The sequence below is a fragment of the Amphiura filiformis genome, chromosome 18 (assembly GCF_039555335.1).
Source record: "Amphiura filiformis chromosome 18, Afil_fr2py, whole genome shotgun sequence".
In the NCBI taxonomy this organism is placed as follows: Eukaryota; Metazoa; Echinodermata; class Ophiuroidea; order Amphilepidida; family Amphiuridae; genus Amphiura; species Amphiura filiformis.
The window spans coordinates 66,166,149-66,183,405 of NC_092645.1; the positions used below are offsets into that span (position 1 = coordinate 66,166,149).

Sequence of the window (17,257 nt, forward strand, 5' to 3'; positions counted from 1 at the left end):
TAACTCAAGGGTACTATTTGTCCATGCAAAATTGTCAAAATTTCCTTTCATATTTACATTGATAATTTTTCTCTTTGTCTTCGGTATTATTTCACATGTCCCTTTGGTGCGAATCCTTTCATGGCTTTCTACAAGTCATTGCTTGTTGCAATATTTGCAGCAGAACTCTTTCATGCTGAATCTTGTTACTTGAATGTGAAAAACTATTTCGTCGATGAAGGTCCTTCATTTGATATGAGTATACCAAGATATTTGAAACTTGACACTGCTCCTAGCCTCAATCACCTCTTGGATGCCATTGTGATGTTGCGATATTTGTAAAAATGTAAAGTAAAGTTTCTCTTTGGTGTGAATTAGTCTTTGTTACTTTTTGTGAGAAACTCTTGCCATTTTTACATTGATATGCTTTCTCTTTGAGTTAGATCCTTTTGTGTTTAGTCTTGTCTCCTGCCACAAAGAAACATATCTGTTGCAATTCTTTATGCCCGGCCTTTATGTTGAATCTTGGTACTTGCATGAGAAAAAACGTCCTGCAATATATACATTGGTAAATGTATGGTTTCTCTTTAGTATGAAACCTTTCAAAATTCGTCATGGTATCTGCATGAGAAAAACTCCCGATGACAAATTATATAGTTAAGATTTTTCTTCGATGTGAATCTTTTCATGTCTAATCTTGCTACTTCGGACTGAGAAACTCTTGCTGCAATATTTACATTTATAAGGTAAATGTTTTGCTTTGGTGTGGGTCTTTTCATGGCTAGCTTTATGACCATGGGCTCTGAAACTCTTGCCGCAATATTTACATTGGTAAGGTTTTTCTTTGGTGTGAATCCTTTCATGTCTAGTTTTGGTGCTTGCATGAGAAAAACTCTTGTTGCAATACTTACATTGGTAAGGTTTCTCTTTCGTATGAACCCGTTCATGTTGAGTCTTACTGTATGCACATGAGAAAGTCTTATTGCAATATTTACATTGGTAAGGTTTCTCTTTGGTGTGAATTCTTTCATGTTTAGTCTTAGTACTTGCATGAGAAAAACTCTTGTTGCAATATATGCATTGGTAAGGTTTTTCTTTGGAGTGAATCCTTTCATGGGAAGCTTTGTGATGTGCCTGTGTGAAACTCTTATTGCAATATTTGCATTGGTAAGGTTTTTCGTTGGTATGCGTCCTTTCATGTAGCTTCTTGGTAGTTTGGGTTGCGAAACTCTGGACACAATATTCACACTGGTAGGGTTTCTCCTTGGTGTGAATCCTTTCATGAAGAGTCTTGGAATGTGCTCGTGAAAAAGTCTTATTGCAATATTTACATTGGTAAGGTTTTACTTTGGTGTGAATCTTCTCATGGTTAGCCTTGTTACTTCGGTCTGAGAAACTCTTGTTGCAATAATTACATTGGTAAGGTTTTTCTTTGCTGTGAATCTTCTCATGGTTAGCCTTGTTACTTCGGTCTGAGAAACTCTTGTTGCAATAATTACATTGGTAAGGTTTTTCTTTGCTGTGAATCCTTTCGTGAATATTCTTGTGAGATCCCTGCGAGAAACTCTTATTGCAATATTTACAATGGTAAGGTTTCTCTTTGGTATGAATCCTTTCATGTACAGTCTTGTGAGATGTCTGCGAGAAACTCTTATCACAATATTTACATTGGTAAGGTTTTTCTTTGGTATGAGTCCTTTCATGGATAGTCTTGTGAGGTGCCTGCGAGAAACTTTTATTGCAATATTTACATTGGTAATGTTTCTCTTTGGTATGAATATTTTCATGGCTAGCTTTGCTACTGCGGTCTGAGAAGCTCTTGTTGCAATATTTACATTGATAAGACTTTGATTCAGTGTGAATCTTTTCTCTTTGGTAAGATTTCTTTTTGGCATGACACCTTTCATGATCAATCTTTTGATCTGCCTGTAAGAAGCTCTTGTCGCAATATTTACGTTGGTAAGACTTAATATCATAATGCCTTGGCTTGTTCCGTGTTGAGAATCTCATTCGCAAAACTCCTGTATTATCTTTGCCTTCTTCCCTAACAGGTTTGCGATCTTGATATCTTACAAAGGTCACAGTTTTGGCTGCCTGCTGGAAATGACCCCGAAATGACCTTTGACCCCTATTCCTGTTTGGATGTATCCAGTTTTCATGGTGTCTTAAATGAACTAAATAGCGACTGGTATCATAATAGAATCTTTGTCGGCAATATCTGCATACATGAAATGGTAGACGGTCCATCCAATTGGCTGGCATATTCGTCATATTAAAATCTGAGGAAAAATGCAATATAAGGATTTATTGATCATTTTATTATCACATACATACATGTAGCTGATAATCCTTTAATTTCAATCTGTTAGAATTGTCAGCTTCAGTCTGTTGTATACTGCACAAGCATTTTAAGACTAAAAGACCGATTTTAACTCTCTTCACGCGGTGTGTCGACTGCAGACGACATGTTTAAAAAATTCAAAAATTCAAAAATTTCAGAAATGTGAATTTTCATGACCATATTTGGAATCAGCTTGAAAAATGCATTAAAATGAGTACAAACAAGCCTAGTATTGGTTCAGTAGTTCTTAAGATAGCTCTTGTTATTTTGAGAAAAAATTCAAAACTTGAATTTATCCGTTGAAGCGCATGGCTAGCACGCAGAGCATTAAATTTTTAGAAGACATTTTAAAGACTGTTTTCAGGTTAGTGATTCTTGGAAAACCCATTTTCGGATATTAAAATCATGAGCACACTCTAAGCATATACTTAAGATTTTGAGTGTTTAGAATTGTTCCAAGTCTTTTAAGAATTTTGTGACTGCAAATGTAAAAAAAACGTGTAAAAGTTCATGTAAACGGCCCATTTTCTCTCAAATTGCAAATGTTTCATTTGGCAAAACAGGATATTTACTTAAGAAAGAGCTGCTATACTTCAATCAGGAACAGGTTTTTACAAGGCCTATTGCATTCTTGAGTTTATGATTTAATTAAAATAATGTTACTCAGACAATACTATCCCAGTCTAATATACTTAAGGGGGCTATCACCTTTTTCGGAAGGGTGAGACTGTCCCAAATTTACAAAAAGTTGGCGTCAATAAAATTGTGACCCCCTATTTCGGCACAAAAAAGTATACCACACCTCACCCCTAAACAGGCTAAAATTGTATTGAAATCAGTATTTTTGAATAAAAACACCATCTGTGACTCCATTTTTGTTCATCAACAATTGCATGACCAAATACGACCCCGGTATATTTGGGAGCCCCCCCCCTTTCCAAAGAAACTGATAGCTTCTAATTCAGGTTATTCAATTTTTAATATACATAGTCAGGCGGCGGATGACATGATCGAGCCGGCAACTTGTGAAACCGCCCGGCCGTATGGCATTTTCCAATATACTCGGTTAGTTTTGTGGGGTTCATTATCGAACCCCAACGGTTTTAGCTTGCATTTATATTATTTATCAACATACGCCTATTTGTTTGTGATATTTCAAGCGTTTTAAGATTTCAAAATAATCCCATTCAATTACATGGTTGACGATGAAAATTTACTGGATTTAGAGAATGCAATGCGGCCACCACCTGGACAGACCCTAGGCAGTTACCAAATCGACAATGGCATAGTCTAGGGTCAGACCCTAGGAAGTTACCAAATTGACTATGGCATAAGCCTAGGGTCAGACCCTAGGAAGTTACCAAATTGACTAGGGCATCGTCTGCCGAATTCACAACGCTATGTTCACACAGATCCACACATATGTTTTAAAGGGGCTGGCATTTTCTTCGGAAGAGGGGTCCCAAATATAGGGGCGGTCATACAATTTTTAGACCAAAGATAGGGGGAGTTATAATGTTAACACCCAAAATAGGTGCACACTTTCTTCGCGCTTCAGTTTTGGCACGCTCCGTGCCTTAGTTCCGCCAGTGAAAAATTTGTCTTGAGTTTGTAGCTAAAAAAGGGAGGAGGGAGTCATAAAAATTTTTGATCCAAGATAAGGGGGGGGGGGGAGACATACAAATTTTTGCCCGGAGGAGGCAAATGGAGGGTCATTAAAAAATGACTCCGGTCACCGACATATTCTTGCAGCAAATAAACTGAAATCCAAAAATGCACTTTAAAATGACATAGGGTATAACACTAAGGCATTAAATGAAACTGAAAATGAAATGGAAAATTTGAAAAAAGTTAGTGAACCCCATAACCCCATATGTTTTAACATAACATCATAGGGTTCAATAAAAATTAAAATAATTTGGCACCAAATCCAGTCTCTTCCCCCCCTCTTTTTATGACCCACTTTTTTTTTTACCCCACTATTTTCCACCAAAGTATTTATGAACACTCCCTGTATCTAAAATATCGGAAATGTGAAAATATCCATTATACATTAACAGCTAGCAAATTTGGGACTGCCTACATTTCGGTCATTTTTCCCCCCCCCCCCCCTTGTTTTCTTCTTTCCAAAAAATTAGGAACCCCCGCCCCAGTATATTTGGGACCCCCCTTCAAAAAAAATGATAGCCCCCTAATCGGGTTAATATTACGATGAAAATATTAGTCAATAACTCGAACACATACAGTGTATATGCGATGGCCAGTAAGTACGGTAGTAGTTCGCAATGCAAACTTCAAAAACCGGGCAAAACAGACACATCATTAATCGGTATGACATTTTCGTATTGGTGCTGCCCTATTTAAGTTTGGCGTGATTGGGGCTCGAGCAAACTGGCATATGAAAATATTGAGAGAGAAAAAATCAGGACTCAGCGGGGATTGAACCCCGGTCGCTGGATTACCGGTCCAGGGCTTTACCACGGTGCTACCTGAGTTCACAGTCGGGCAATCTCACTATTTAAGTTTGCACAGAAGTGTCATCTCAGTTTGGGTGCGCCGATGTGGATCATGTGGATAATGAATTTTTATTTATTCTGGATAGATAATGGAGTATTAATTACAATTTCAAGCATAGGAGTTTAGCCAAGAAGTACAAGAAGCTGTGTAATTAATATTATGACAAACATGCAACTATATAAGCTACAGGCCTAGGAGCCTTGCATTTTTTTAGTGCAAACACTAATTGAAATCATGCAATTATTGCGTTGCACGGTATAGCTTCCCATACCGTTGTGCAGAGCTACTACGGTAAGTTCACGGTGTGCAAAACGGTGATAATCAAAATCAAAGGATTATACCGTTAACCGTATAAATACGACCGCCGCGCCGCAGTATAAACACGCATTGGCACTGGTAGTACATTACATTCCACATGTACAGCTGCTCAAAACTGAAAGACTACATATTTTATGGAAAAGATATAATCTTGTTTTTTATAATCTTTGTTTTAATACTTTGTTTTTAATCTTGTGGGATGAGGAGCATGAGGTCAGAGGTCAGACTAATGAAGATTGTTGTCATCGATATTGAGTAAAACTTTTCACTAAATCTTATGTTTTAACATCCTTTTTCACCACAATACCCACTGCATATTGTCTTTTATGTCCTTGGCTTAACTCGATAAAGCGGATGCTGTACTGATTTATAGAGATTTCGAAGATTTTCTGGTGTGTGTGTGGCAGAGTGTCGACGCCCTATACGATAAATATAAATTTAATACTCCGTTGGTGAGCGACGGGCGAGTGGTATTTCACCGAACGCAAGAAAATGAGTTTTATCTGATTGGCTAGCAATCGATCGCTTAGGTCGCTCAGTAGTCAACTACAAACTCAAAATGGAGCAATGTATTCAATTCGATTGAAATCGATATTCTATTATTGACGTAGATAAAGAGAGTGATAGTGTGTCAATAATGTACATTGTATTGCACCTGGATTTACATGCATTCCTTTATATAATTATTTTCTCAAAGAGTTGAATATATTACAATTTTTACTGTGGATTTCAAATGTTTTACATCAAAATTGCAGTTAAACATATCCACCGCAAAATACCGGTCCGCACTATTTAGTGTATTTAATTTCCAGTTAGTGTATTTAAACTAAACCTGTGATTTACCTGACAACAAATAAAATTTTCTTGCAATAGAAATATCATATGGGATACTGATATGGTAGGCCGCAACCGCCACAACGTGGAGCTGCTACGCGTAGCTGACTTTTTGCTCCGTGGAGCCAAATTGACCAATCATGTTAGAGTTTTTCATTACTCGGAGGTAAAACTGACCAATCAAGTACGACTTACTCATTACGTGAAGCGAATTTATTCGTTAAGAATTTGCCAGACGAGCTTCACGTAGTTGTAAGATATCCTCGGTCACGAAAGTTATGATTCAAAAAGCAGTTTATGAAAAGTACGAACCGACTTATTATCAAGATGGACATGCACTCATAAGAAACTCATACAGTATTGTACATAACTATATAGCTAGGCAGAGTGGTGGTAAACCATGCACACAATTCTGCGATCTGCAGTGTATCACCGGGAGCTAATAGTACAACTTGCGCGGCGTGGCCTGCGGAATTCGACCTTCAGCAAACCAGTTCGGATTTACTTTATATACTAGTAGTAGGCCATACATCTGTAGTTACTGTCCGTTTTCCTAAACACAATACTCAGTGCGCTCACCATTGACGCGTGACCTCTACAGATAGTGTGTGTAAGTAGTATAGGCCATTGCCTAGTTGACGTCACTGTGTAAAAAATAACCGGCCAATATTTAAAGTATTCTCTGAAATTCTAGAAAATATAGTTTTGTAACATGTCCTAAATTTTTAGCTAATTTAGGTGTTTGGAAATATTGGTACTTTGTGTCTAAGGAAGGATATGTAAACGACAGATAACACCAAAAAATATGAAGAAATTATTTCTAAACCGTGTTAAGTCTGCAAACCAGTATGCTTCTCATTTTCAAGAACGCTGGTTAACAATATGCAGACTATTATCTCATTTCGTAAACAAACGCCCACCAGTATTGTTACCTTGCGTTCGCTTTATAATCGTTCACCCAACTGAAACTATAATACCAGCGCATTGCTCATTGCACAGGTAAAGCAGACACAAGTGCAGTGTGTATTTAACCAGAGAAGATCTGATGTAACATAATTGAGCTGATTTTATTGAGTGTTATCTTGGTTTAATAGCTTTTAATGGGGTTTAAGTCCTTCAAAGGTCGTGGTGAATTCTACAGTAGACATGACTACATCATGATTATTTTAGTCAACAACATTCAACAATATGATCACCGTGATAGTATGACAGTATCAGTACCGTGGGTGTCAGTGATCCTGGCCTGACACAGTAGACAAACAAACACGCCACACACATGACACATGCATGCAAGGTAACATTGACTATAGGCCTACACTAATCAAACAAGGGTATTGATCCTGTACAACTGGTCGTGGTTTATTTACATTCGATTCATTTAAAATCCCCATAGTAAATATTAATTTTGGCAAGAGTTTTCTCTCTCTGGAACGAGGATGCATCCACTGGCACCGCGTAATGAAAAGATCTAACATGATTGGTCAATTTAGCTCCGCGAAGCGAAAAGTAAGCTATGCGTAGCAGCTCCACGTTGTGGCGGTTACGGACAGCCATATACTGATCATGCGAAAATCGTAAAAACATAGAATAGAAACAATGTGGCAGGCTCTCAAAATCTCCTATCTCGAACAAAATCACCACGCGTAGCTGTTGAAAAACGTGAGGATTCATCGTACTATCACGGCAATTTTTGACACGAAGATATAGGGACGGTGTGTGTGGGTGGCGTAATACTTTGAAGCTGAAATCCAAAATGGAGGTCAAGAACCCGGATGGTGAAGAAGATGTAACACATACCCAGAAAGTAAGAGGTACCATGAGCAAGCGAGGTAAAAGAGGAAGTAGCAGCTGAAGTAGGAGTGTGGTATCAAATGAAGAGGAGTTAGCTGAATCAGATAAGCTAAAGCGTCACACCCAAGGGCGTCAAATTCCGCTCCTCAAGTCATGCAGGTAGTAGTGAAATTAGCATTAGCAATGGGAAAGGTAGACGCAAAGGTAGTAGGCCTAGTAGTCCTGATAGTAGAGAGCGAACCAAACCTACCAGAAGTAATGTAAGAAGTAAGACAAAACAAAGAGGTAAAAAGGAAGTGTTGGAGGTAGTGGGCGAACAAGATCAGTCATTAAGCGCCAGTAGTGGTAATGAAGTAGTTGACACTCCGTAAACTGTGCCAAATGTGATGGTGACATAAATGAGAATATAAAGGCACTGAGATGTGAATTTTGCGCCATGTGGATGTGCCTATACTGCACTGCAGTGTCAGAGCCTATGTACGACCTAATGCTTGATAAAGAGGTTCCCAACATCATTTGGACATGCGACTCTTCCATGCACGCACTTCCTACCATAAACAAGAATTTGTCTTTAAAAAAGACAAGTTCACGGATCAGGTGTATAGTACATGTACTTTGAGCTACTTTGGTCTAACATTTAATATTCATATCTAACCTACTCTGCACTTATTCGACAATAAATAAGTGATAGTGCGTCTTGACTCTGGAAAACAATATTTTTTAAAAACCTCATTTTGCATTTAGTTTTTAAGTCCCCTCGGGAGTCACCTACAGGATCTCATTTTGCATTTAAGTTTTTATTGTGTTGCAAAGTAGCAAAACTTTCTTTATATGGCGCAATTTGTGCCTGGAAAAGGATATCCCCTCTTACAACCTATCGACAGGTCTGATTTCTATAATGAGGTGTCACCGGGTTTGCAAGAGATAATAATACCAAATCTAAACACCATGAAATTCACCACATCACGACCAAGCTCACATTGGGCGCCCCATTCCTTTTTTAAAGGAATTTTAATTAAGCTACCTATACAGGAAACAAATTTGGCTATAAGTATACGAAGAAAATTGCAAGATGCCTTCATCACTAAAGTAAACACTGATTACACAGCCATTTGCTCTTGCTAGCTTTTGTCAGGGTCATGGTCCTGTTTTTATGAACTGAACACCAATATTATACAGGTTTATACACATGGGTTATCAGAGTCAATAAACATTCAATTAACTATAGATAATGGACTTAGTTTTGTGCAATGTAGTAATTTTCTGAAGTAAATCGCCTACTGCATAGTTTTCTATACAGATGATGTTTATTTTGTGATCAGGCCTGGCCATGACATGGTAACCAATCAGTTATGTGTATTGTCACCATGTGATGGCTATAAGCCAATTTACAAACATGTTTATAAAAAAGGCTAAAAAATTCCTACATTTAACAGACTCTTCCCCGGCCAAGGGCTAAATAGTAAGTTGTCAGTGGGGCAAGATTAGATAAAGGCATACAAATTTAGGTATGAGATATTAGGAAATATTTCCTAGTCTCTTTAAGCACAAGGTTGGTGGGCTATATAGCTATTCAAGACACAGGGTATGTAAGGGATAAACTGTGCATATGAGATGTGGGTGCAAGTGGCATCATTTCACTGCCGTGAAAAAAAATTGGGGAAAACACTCCAGGGTGTTAGGGACGAACAGGACAGCTGTAGAAGTGGATTTGGGGAGTTAAATATAAAGGTTGACAAGCTGGAGAGTTCTATTGATACTAAGATCCAAGAGGCCATTGAGGAGTACCGACAGAGGGAATTACGGAAGTGTAATATCATAATACACAACTTACCCGAATCGGACCAAGATTTGAGCATTATACCTGGTGTAGATATGTTTGCTTCGCCACTTTGGTATTGTTTGTTGATATTTTGATATTATTGTATTATTAATTATTATGAAATTTTTGTTATCAATTATGTTTAAAAAAAATGAGCAGTATGTTTCGCATAATATTTTGTCTACACCTCGTATAACTCAAGTTTCTTCTTGGCTGCTCTCGTGATGTGTCTTGTTCTTTTCATTTGAGCATTATACCTGGTGTAGATATGTTTGTTTCGCCACTTTGTTATTGTTGATATTTTGATATTATTGTATTATTAATTATTACGAAATTTTGTTATCAATTATGTTTAAAAAATGTGCAGTATGTTTCGCATAATATTTTGTCTACACCTCGTATAACTCAAGTTTCTTCTTGGCTGCTCTCGTGATGTGTCTTGTTCTTTTCATTTGAGCATTATACCTGGTGTAGATATGTTTGCTTCGCCACTTTGTTATTGTTGATATTTTGATATTATTGTTTTATTAATTATTACGAAATTTTTGTTATCAATTATGTTTAAAAAAAATGTGCAATATGTTTCACATAATATTTTGTCTACACCTCGTATAAGTTCTTTTTCTTGGTTGCTCTCGTGATGTGTCTTCCTCTTTTCATACCTAGTGTAGATATGTTTGCTTCGACATTTTGGTAGTTTGTTGATATTTTGATATTATTGTATTATTAATAATTGTGCAATTTTGGTTATTTATTATGCTTAAAAAAGTGTGCAATATGTTTCGCATAATATTTTGCCTACACCTCGTATAACTCAAGTTATTTTCTTGGTTGTTCTCGTGATTGCTCTGTTCATTTGAGTATTATACCTGGTGTAAATATGTTTGCTTCGCTACTTTTGGTATTGTTTGCGTTAAAAGTATCCATTTGTTTGGAATTTTTCATATTCAATTTAATTTTGTGTTTTGCCATTTTTGATATTGCATTGAATTGATGATCATGTGTTTAATTGCTTCGCTGTATACTTAATTTTCATTTTTTTTCTACTCACGTGTTATCAATGTAGTGTACAGCTTGGCGTTTTAAAAATGTGTTTTATGATTCTAATTCATCTCTGATATTTGTTTGCAGTATATTGCCGTTGTTTACAAAATTGTTGTTTGGTTAAACTTATTTTGCTTTATTGCTTATGCCATCACTCTGAACATTTCACTTCTAGTTGTTTCTCTGCTCATTTTGCATGCATTTTTTCCGTGCAATCCCTTTTGTGCAATGTTCATCGTGTGCCTATTTCATTTGTTTCTTATTTCTTAATTATGTATATTTATATGGGTATTTTGTTTTTACGTACACATGTTTTAATTGTAAAGCGCCTTGTGGTCTTTGATGTAATGCGCGCGCTATATAAGAATAAATTATTATTAAAGACAGAATGAGGGAAGATACGGAGCAAGTAGTAGACATGACTCATATGGGCCTAGAAGTAGAAGAGGTAGCATTGAGTTCAGTCGTGAGATTGGGGAAGAAAGTGGAGAGGAAAGCAAGACTTTTAAAAGTAACAGTAGACTCAGTCAAGAGAAAAAGGAACATGATAACGAATGCTAAAAAGCTAAAAGAAACAGATCAATGGAGCAACATTTATGTAACTCCTGACTTCTCACCCAAAGAACGTCAACATAACAAGAGTTTGAGAGAAGATTTACGGAGAAGAACCGAAGAAGGTGAAGAGGGACTAGTGATACGGAGAGGAAGATTACTCAGATACAGAAAGATGGTGATGATGAGACGTTTCAACCATCCAATTCTCAATCCTTTCGTTAAAAAAGAGAAAGGAAGTAGCTGCAGGGACCCGCACAGCAAACAGGATTTGCACACCGCACCGTTAGTTGGAAGCACTATTTGTTACACCCCTGGAGCTACAAAGTTGCACCGCAAACATGTAGATATAGCCCCTGAAAGGAAAAAGAATTCCCATAACAGTGAAACTCAGAAGTATAAACTGTATGAAAGTAGCAGTAAGTTTACCCAAGTGGACTCTTGTAACACTGGTGCCAGGAGCAGAGAAAGCTGCGGAAATTTCGCCAGTTATCAAATGTAGCACAGAAAAGGAGATTGATGATGTAAATAGATACTCCACAAGTAAGTTAAGTTAGAGGCATGGCAGTATGAATTACATAAGTAAGTTAAGTGAGAATCATAAGGAGAACATTAGATTACACCAATAAAGACATGCTGAAGATTCTGTACAAAAGCCAAGTGCATCCACGCCTAGAATATGCAAATTGTATTTGGAGTCCAGTTCTACACAGAGATAGTATAAGGATTGAGAGAGTACAGAGATTGAGAAGACCCACAAAAATTGTTGCAAGCCTGAAAGAGATGACGTATGAAGAGAGATTGAAAGAGCTTGATTTACCCACATTAGCCTACAGAAGATTAAGGGGAGATCTGATACAGATGTATAAGATAATGCATGGTATTAATGACATCAACCCAGCCTCTATCTTTCAAATGGCACAGCAAGGTGTGGGAATAAAAGCTAGAGGACACAGCCTAAAGGTACAGAAACAACACACTAGACTCCGTATCAGAGGAAATTCGTTCAGCAACAGAGTGGTGAGCGCATGGAATGGACTGCCTGCAAGTACAGTGCATGCCAAGACTACAAATGAATTCAAGAATGGCATAGATAGAGCTCTAGAGAAGACATACAACAAGTTCACACATGGAACGGGAGCTCTCTGGCAGAAAGTTGTTTATTAACATGGCCTCATATTAGATTGTGCAGTGAGGTTGGATGGGGTACATAGGCCTAAGGACTTTTTTCCCTTCAACAAGAGCCCAAGAAGAAGGTGTGTTCAAGGTGTGTTTACAGAAATGTTACAACTTGGTTTTTAAAATTATCCATCATGACCATTTAATAGGTATCCCAGGCAAACCTTAGTTAACACATTTGCTAGTCAGCGAAATTCGCCTAGACCGGGGCCCTAACACAATGCATATTTTTTTTCGAGAACAGGTCGGTGAAGGAAACCTAAATAAATATGTTTTCTATACTTCACTTGACCCAAATATATGATTTTTTATGGTGATGAGCTAGTCGCACATGGAATTTTAGAGGGATTTTGATAGCAGATCCATTAAAAGAAGCTGCTATCGCTAGTCGGGATTATGCACTTTCAGTTTCTCACGCGTTTGAACGGGAATTGGATTGCGTACTTTTTCGATGTCTAGTGAGCAAATTTCTTCAATATTTTGAGAAAATGATGTCAAATTTTCTATTCTATATTGTTTGGTAATAATGTCTTTTGCCAATAGTATGTTTAAAGTTGTAATTTTGTGTGTTTGATCGCAAAGATCGGATATTTTCGTTCCCGATTCGAATTCTGAACCCTTCGCAAGGGTGCCGATTTCGGCAGAACTTTGACGATAATTTTGCCTTTTTGGACACTAAAATGCAGTCGATCCTTAATTTTGTTTCAACCGAGTCTTAAATTAGCAAGCACAATAAGGTTGGTACCACTTTTATATACATTGATACAATTTTAAAGATTTTTTTTTCAAGTTTCTAACCGGCGCAAAGCGTTAAGTGTGTATTTCCCATTGACATCCAAAATGGGAAATACGAGTCTGATGGACATAGGAACGGCGTCCATGAGACTCAGCGAGTCTAGCTATCGCCATGAGACTAAGATCTAGAAACACCCCTAAATGCTGTTTTGGGGAATTTTGCTAGCAGAATCTTTTTGATGAAAGTCAACGGGAAGTCAACCTTCGACAAGATGTAACTTTGTTACGGAAAGTGAGCGACAAAAATGTTTTCAGTTTTGGCTCTCTTTACTCAAGGGCTTTAATTTGATATGTAAAATGATGCAGGTTGATGGCAAATTTGAGTTCAGCTAGCATATCTACATTATGTCGATGATGCATTCTAGTAGGTAAGCTTACCGTATTAATGTCAGTCAATTGTCATGCCAGTGTGTGTTACTGCACGGCGCATAAACCGTAATTCGACCCCTTTACTCCAAGCTACACAGAGAAATCGATTCGTCTCTTCAAATGTTCGCAAACATTAGGGAGTCAGACAGGTATCAAGAAATTTCAGACAATAAATAACCTGCGAGCGACGGCGTCGTTAAAGGTAGCTCGTCTACCTAAATCACAACGGGCGCACACTACTTAATGACTACCGTCGTTGACATACACGTATGTTCACGTAAATACGACTTGTTCTTTGCTTCCGCCTTAGGGGCTGTGCAACAATTATGAGCCCTAGGGGAGGGTAAAATTGGGGGGGAAGAAATTTTTGCAAGCCGAGAGGGGGGGCAAGCGATTTTTGGCACACATTCTTTGGGCGCCTTTTAAATAAAACGCTCTAAACATGCTTACGAAACCTGTACGGCGCTCGCAACATGTATATAGACTATTTAAGGTTTGCAAATTGGGATCACAAAAAAATTGCCATGTGCGGGGGGGTGGCAAAGATTTTTTGGTGAGCCGGTGGGGGAGTGGCAAGCGATTTTGGTGGGCCAATAGGGGGACAAGCGATTGTTGGCGAGCCATTTGGAAATTTGACCCCCCCCAATAATTATTGCACCCATAATTTTAACAGACATTTATTAGCTTTTATTCGGATCTTGGTAGAGATGAACACACATGCACAATTACTGAGAAGTTGTCACTTGAAGTTGGACCGTTTGGCGATAAGATCTTGCTTCCGAAAACAGTATACAATGTGGGACTATAGTGTTTTAAACAGATTAACTGAGTAGGGCAAAGCACATTTATCGATTTGCCTTTTGCCTGAAGCATAAGAAATAATACGGTTTTCAAAATATATCAATTGATATTTTTGTGTCTTATTGTTTTTATTATTATTTTTTCTTTGAAGATTAAATGATGGTGAAAAGCATTTCTGACAATACTGCCAGGGGTTCTCTTCAGTGTGAATTCTAGGCCACATGTCACAGGGGAAGTTGTCCAAAGTTGGCAACATTCTCCCAAAACACCTGAAATATCGCAACATTTTATATTGTTAGTTATGTAAAAGTTTCACATTGCCTCTGTTGCCTGGCCCCCGGCCTGGCCACATTGAAAAATGTTCTGCAATTTTGTAAAATTCGCGCTCACTCACTGCAATCTGTGCACAGGGTGGAACAATTTTGAGTATCAAACTTTAAAAACTTTTGAGCGCATGTTTTCAGCAAATTCGAAAAATAAAAAAATGTTAAGCAACTTTGAATAATTTTATGCAATTTTGAAAATTATGTTAAGCAACTTGGAAAACTTTTGAATAAACTAACGCAGTTTTGAGAATATGTTACTTAAGCAACTTTGAGAAACTAAATACTATTTTGACAACTTTGGGCAATTTCCCTGTGACATGGGACCTAGTTCTGATGGGAACTTTAAGATGTCTAGATTGCGAAAATGATTTCTGAAATGGTTTCTCCTTAGTTTGAATTCTGATGTGATCTTTAAAATTATTAGATAGCAAGAAGTCTTGACAATACCGGCACTGATAGGGTTTACTTTCAGTGCGAGTTCTGTGTCTTGAGAACATTTGCAAAGCACTTCTAACAATATTCTTCAATGTGAGTTCTGATGTGAGTATTAACATGATTCGATTGCGTAAAACATTTTTGACAATACTTGCATTGATAGGGTTTCTCTTTGGTGTGAGTTCTTATATGAGCTTTTAGCTGATTAGAGAGTGAAAAGCATTTCTGACAGTATTGACATGGAAAGGGTTTCTCTTTAGTGTGACTTCTAATGTGAGCTTTCAGATTCCAGGAATGCGCAAAGCATTTTTGACAATACTCGCACTGATATGGTTTCTCTTTCGTATGACTTCGTATGTGAGCCTTCAGACTACATGATTGTGCAAAGCATTTCTGACAATACTCACACTGATAGGGCTTCACTTTGGTGTGAGTTCTAATATGAGCTTGAAGATTACAAGAAACTGCAAAAGATTTCTGACAATAATTGCACTGATAGGGTTTCTCTTTGGTGTGAGTTCTGATGTGTCGTTTCAGTTTCCAAGAATCACCAAAACATTTCAGACAATACTCGCACTGTCGATGTTTCTCTCTGTTTCTAGTAGCTCTAACATATTTGATCACATGTCTGTCAGCGTGACGTTTCACACGATTCAAAGAATGGAAGTAGATTCCACAAATTCTACACGTAAATGGCTTGAAATGTCTAACTATCATTTTACTTGTTTCCAACATCGTATCTAATGCAAGTCTAGGGATGTAAGTAAACATCACTCATCAGTTGCAGCAAGTAGACTGCTGCCCTCAGTCGTCAACCGTCTGGATTGAAGCATACACATTACATGCGAAGTGTAGACGGCTGATTGGAATTAGTCTATATAGCAAGTTGAATTCTGCCCTGGCTTCCATTATATTCAATTCCAGACAAGTCCTCACCAGTACCAGTATCTTTTTCTGCTTTGATTTACAGGTTAACATTAGGCGGAGACACATAAGTCGGGTATATAGTGGTGAACAAGCTTTGATGCTTATTACTGAAAATGGTTCTGTAGTTACAAATATGCTTTGGGTTCTTCTATGTCGATGATGTGCTAAGACAAGTTATTCCAATCTATGAGAGTATTTGAAACAGAATTTAGCGCCCTGGTCTAGCGCCCAAGTTACCCAGATTAAGGTTGTAGATTTTAACTAACAACGTAATAATCATATCTGAAATGAAAAAAAAAAATAAAGTAAAAATATGTTACCGGGTACTGAAATATTTTATTAACTGTAATTGTAATTCGTTATTAACCACTGTTGTTTGATGGGATCATTTATTAGATTTTCAAGCAAAACATTATGTATAACCAAATTTTAGGCTTAAACACCTAAAAGTGATATCGTGCTAATGTATATAGATGCTTTTGAGTCGATCTCAACTTTAATTTCCCCTCTTTTACAAAATTATTCACTTTTATCGTAATTTTTAAAGCGGATATAAAATGTATCTATTAATGCCAAAATTGGTGGCGCTATTTAGTTACTGGAAATTACCCTTTCAAGCTTTTAATACAAATAATTGAGGGGCTCAATATAAAAACGACCTATCCCACATTTGGGTGATTTTGAGAAAATGAGACTTTTGTGTGCGAATTTTCAACACAATACATAACAATTTTACATCTTAAATTTAAACACTGATTTAACGAATTTACCAAGTTACATTCATGATGATTTATGTTTGTAATAATGACCTTTGGTGACCTTTATATTTATCAGCAGCGCCCTCTATTTTTACCAAAATGTGGGATAGGTCGTTTTTATATTGAGCCCCTCAATTCCTTTTATTGTTTGGTAAAATATGTTTATAAAATGTCCTTTCTAGACCCGCTATTGAAGCTTACCGTATATTGGGCGCATGCCATGGTTGAGTGTCAAGTTTACAATGTACGTGTGACGGCACGACAATTGAGCAATTTTCACATTTTCTGACCTCAAAAGTCGGACTGATACCCGGGGACTGATATCAAGAGATTCCTGCCCTAACTTAGGATGAATTCCGTCAACCGACCGAAGAACAGCAACAGCAACAAGATTGACCCCACAATGATTCATTGGTGAAGGGCGCACACCACTAAATAAAGACCCCTTGAAATACACGTAAATACATGA

The 17,257-nt window shown here is 37.4% G+C and overlaps 1 protein-coding gene across 1 annotated transcript; it reads right to left on the reverse strand.

Annotated features, from left to right (window-relative positions):
* Positions 1 to 282: 282 nt before the first annotated feature.
* On the reverse strand, positions 283 to 13,742 carry LOC140138937 (uncharacterized). Its single transcript, XM_072160720.1, has 2 exons — positions 13,551 to 13,742; positions 283 to 2,258 (listed from the first exon to the last, which is right to left on the reverse strand). The coding sequence occupies exon 2, from the start codon at positions 2,248 to 2,250 to the stop codon at positions 637 to 639; it is 1,614 nt and encodes a 537-aa protein (XP_072016821.1). The 5' UTR covers positions 2,251 to 2,258; positions 13,551 to 13,742; the 3' UTR covers positions 283 to 636.
* Between the last annotated feature and the right edge of the window lie 3,515 nt (positions 13,743 to 17,257).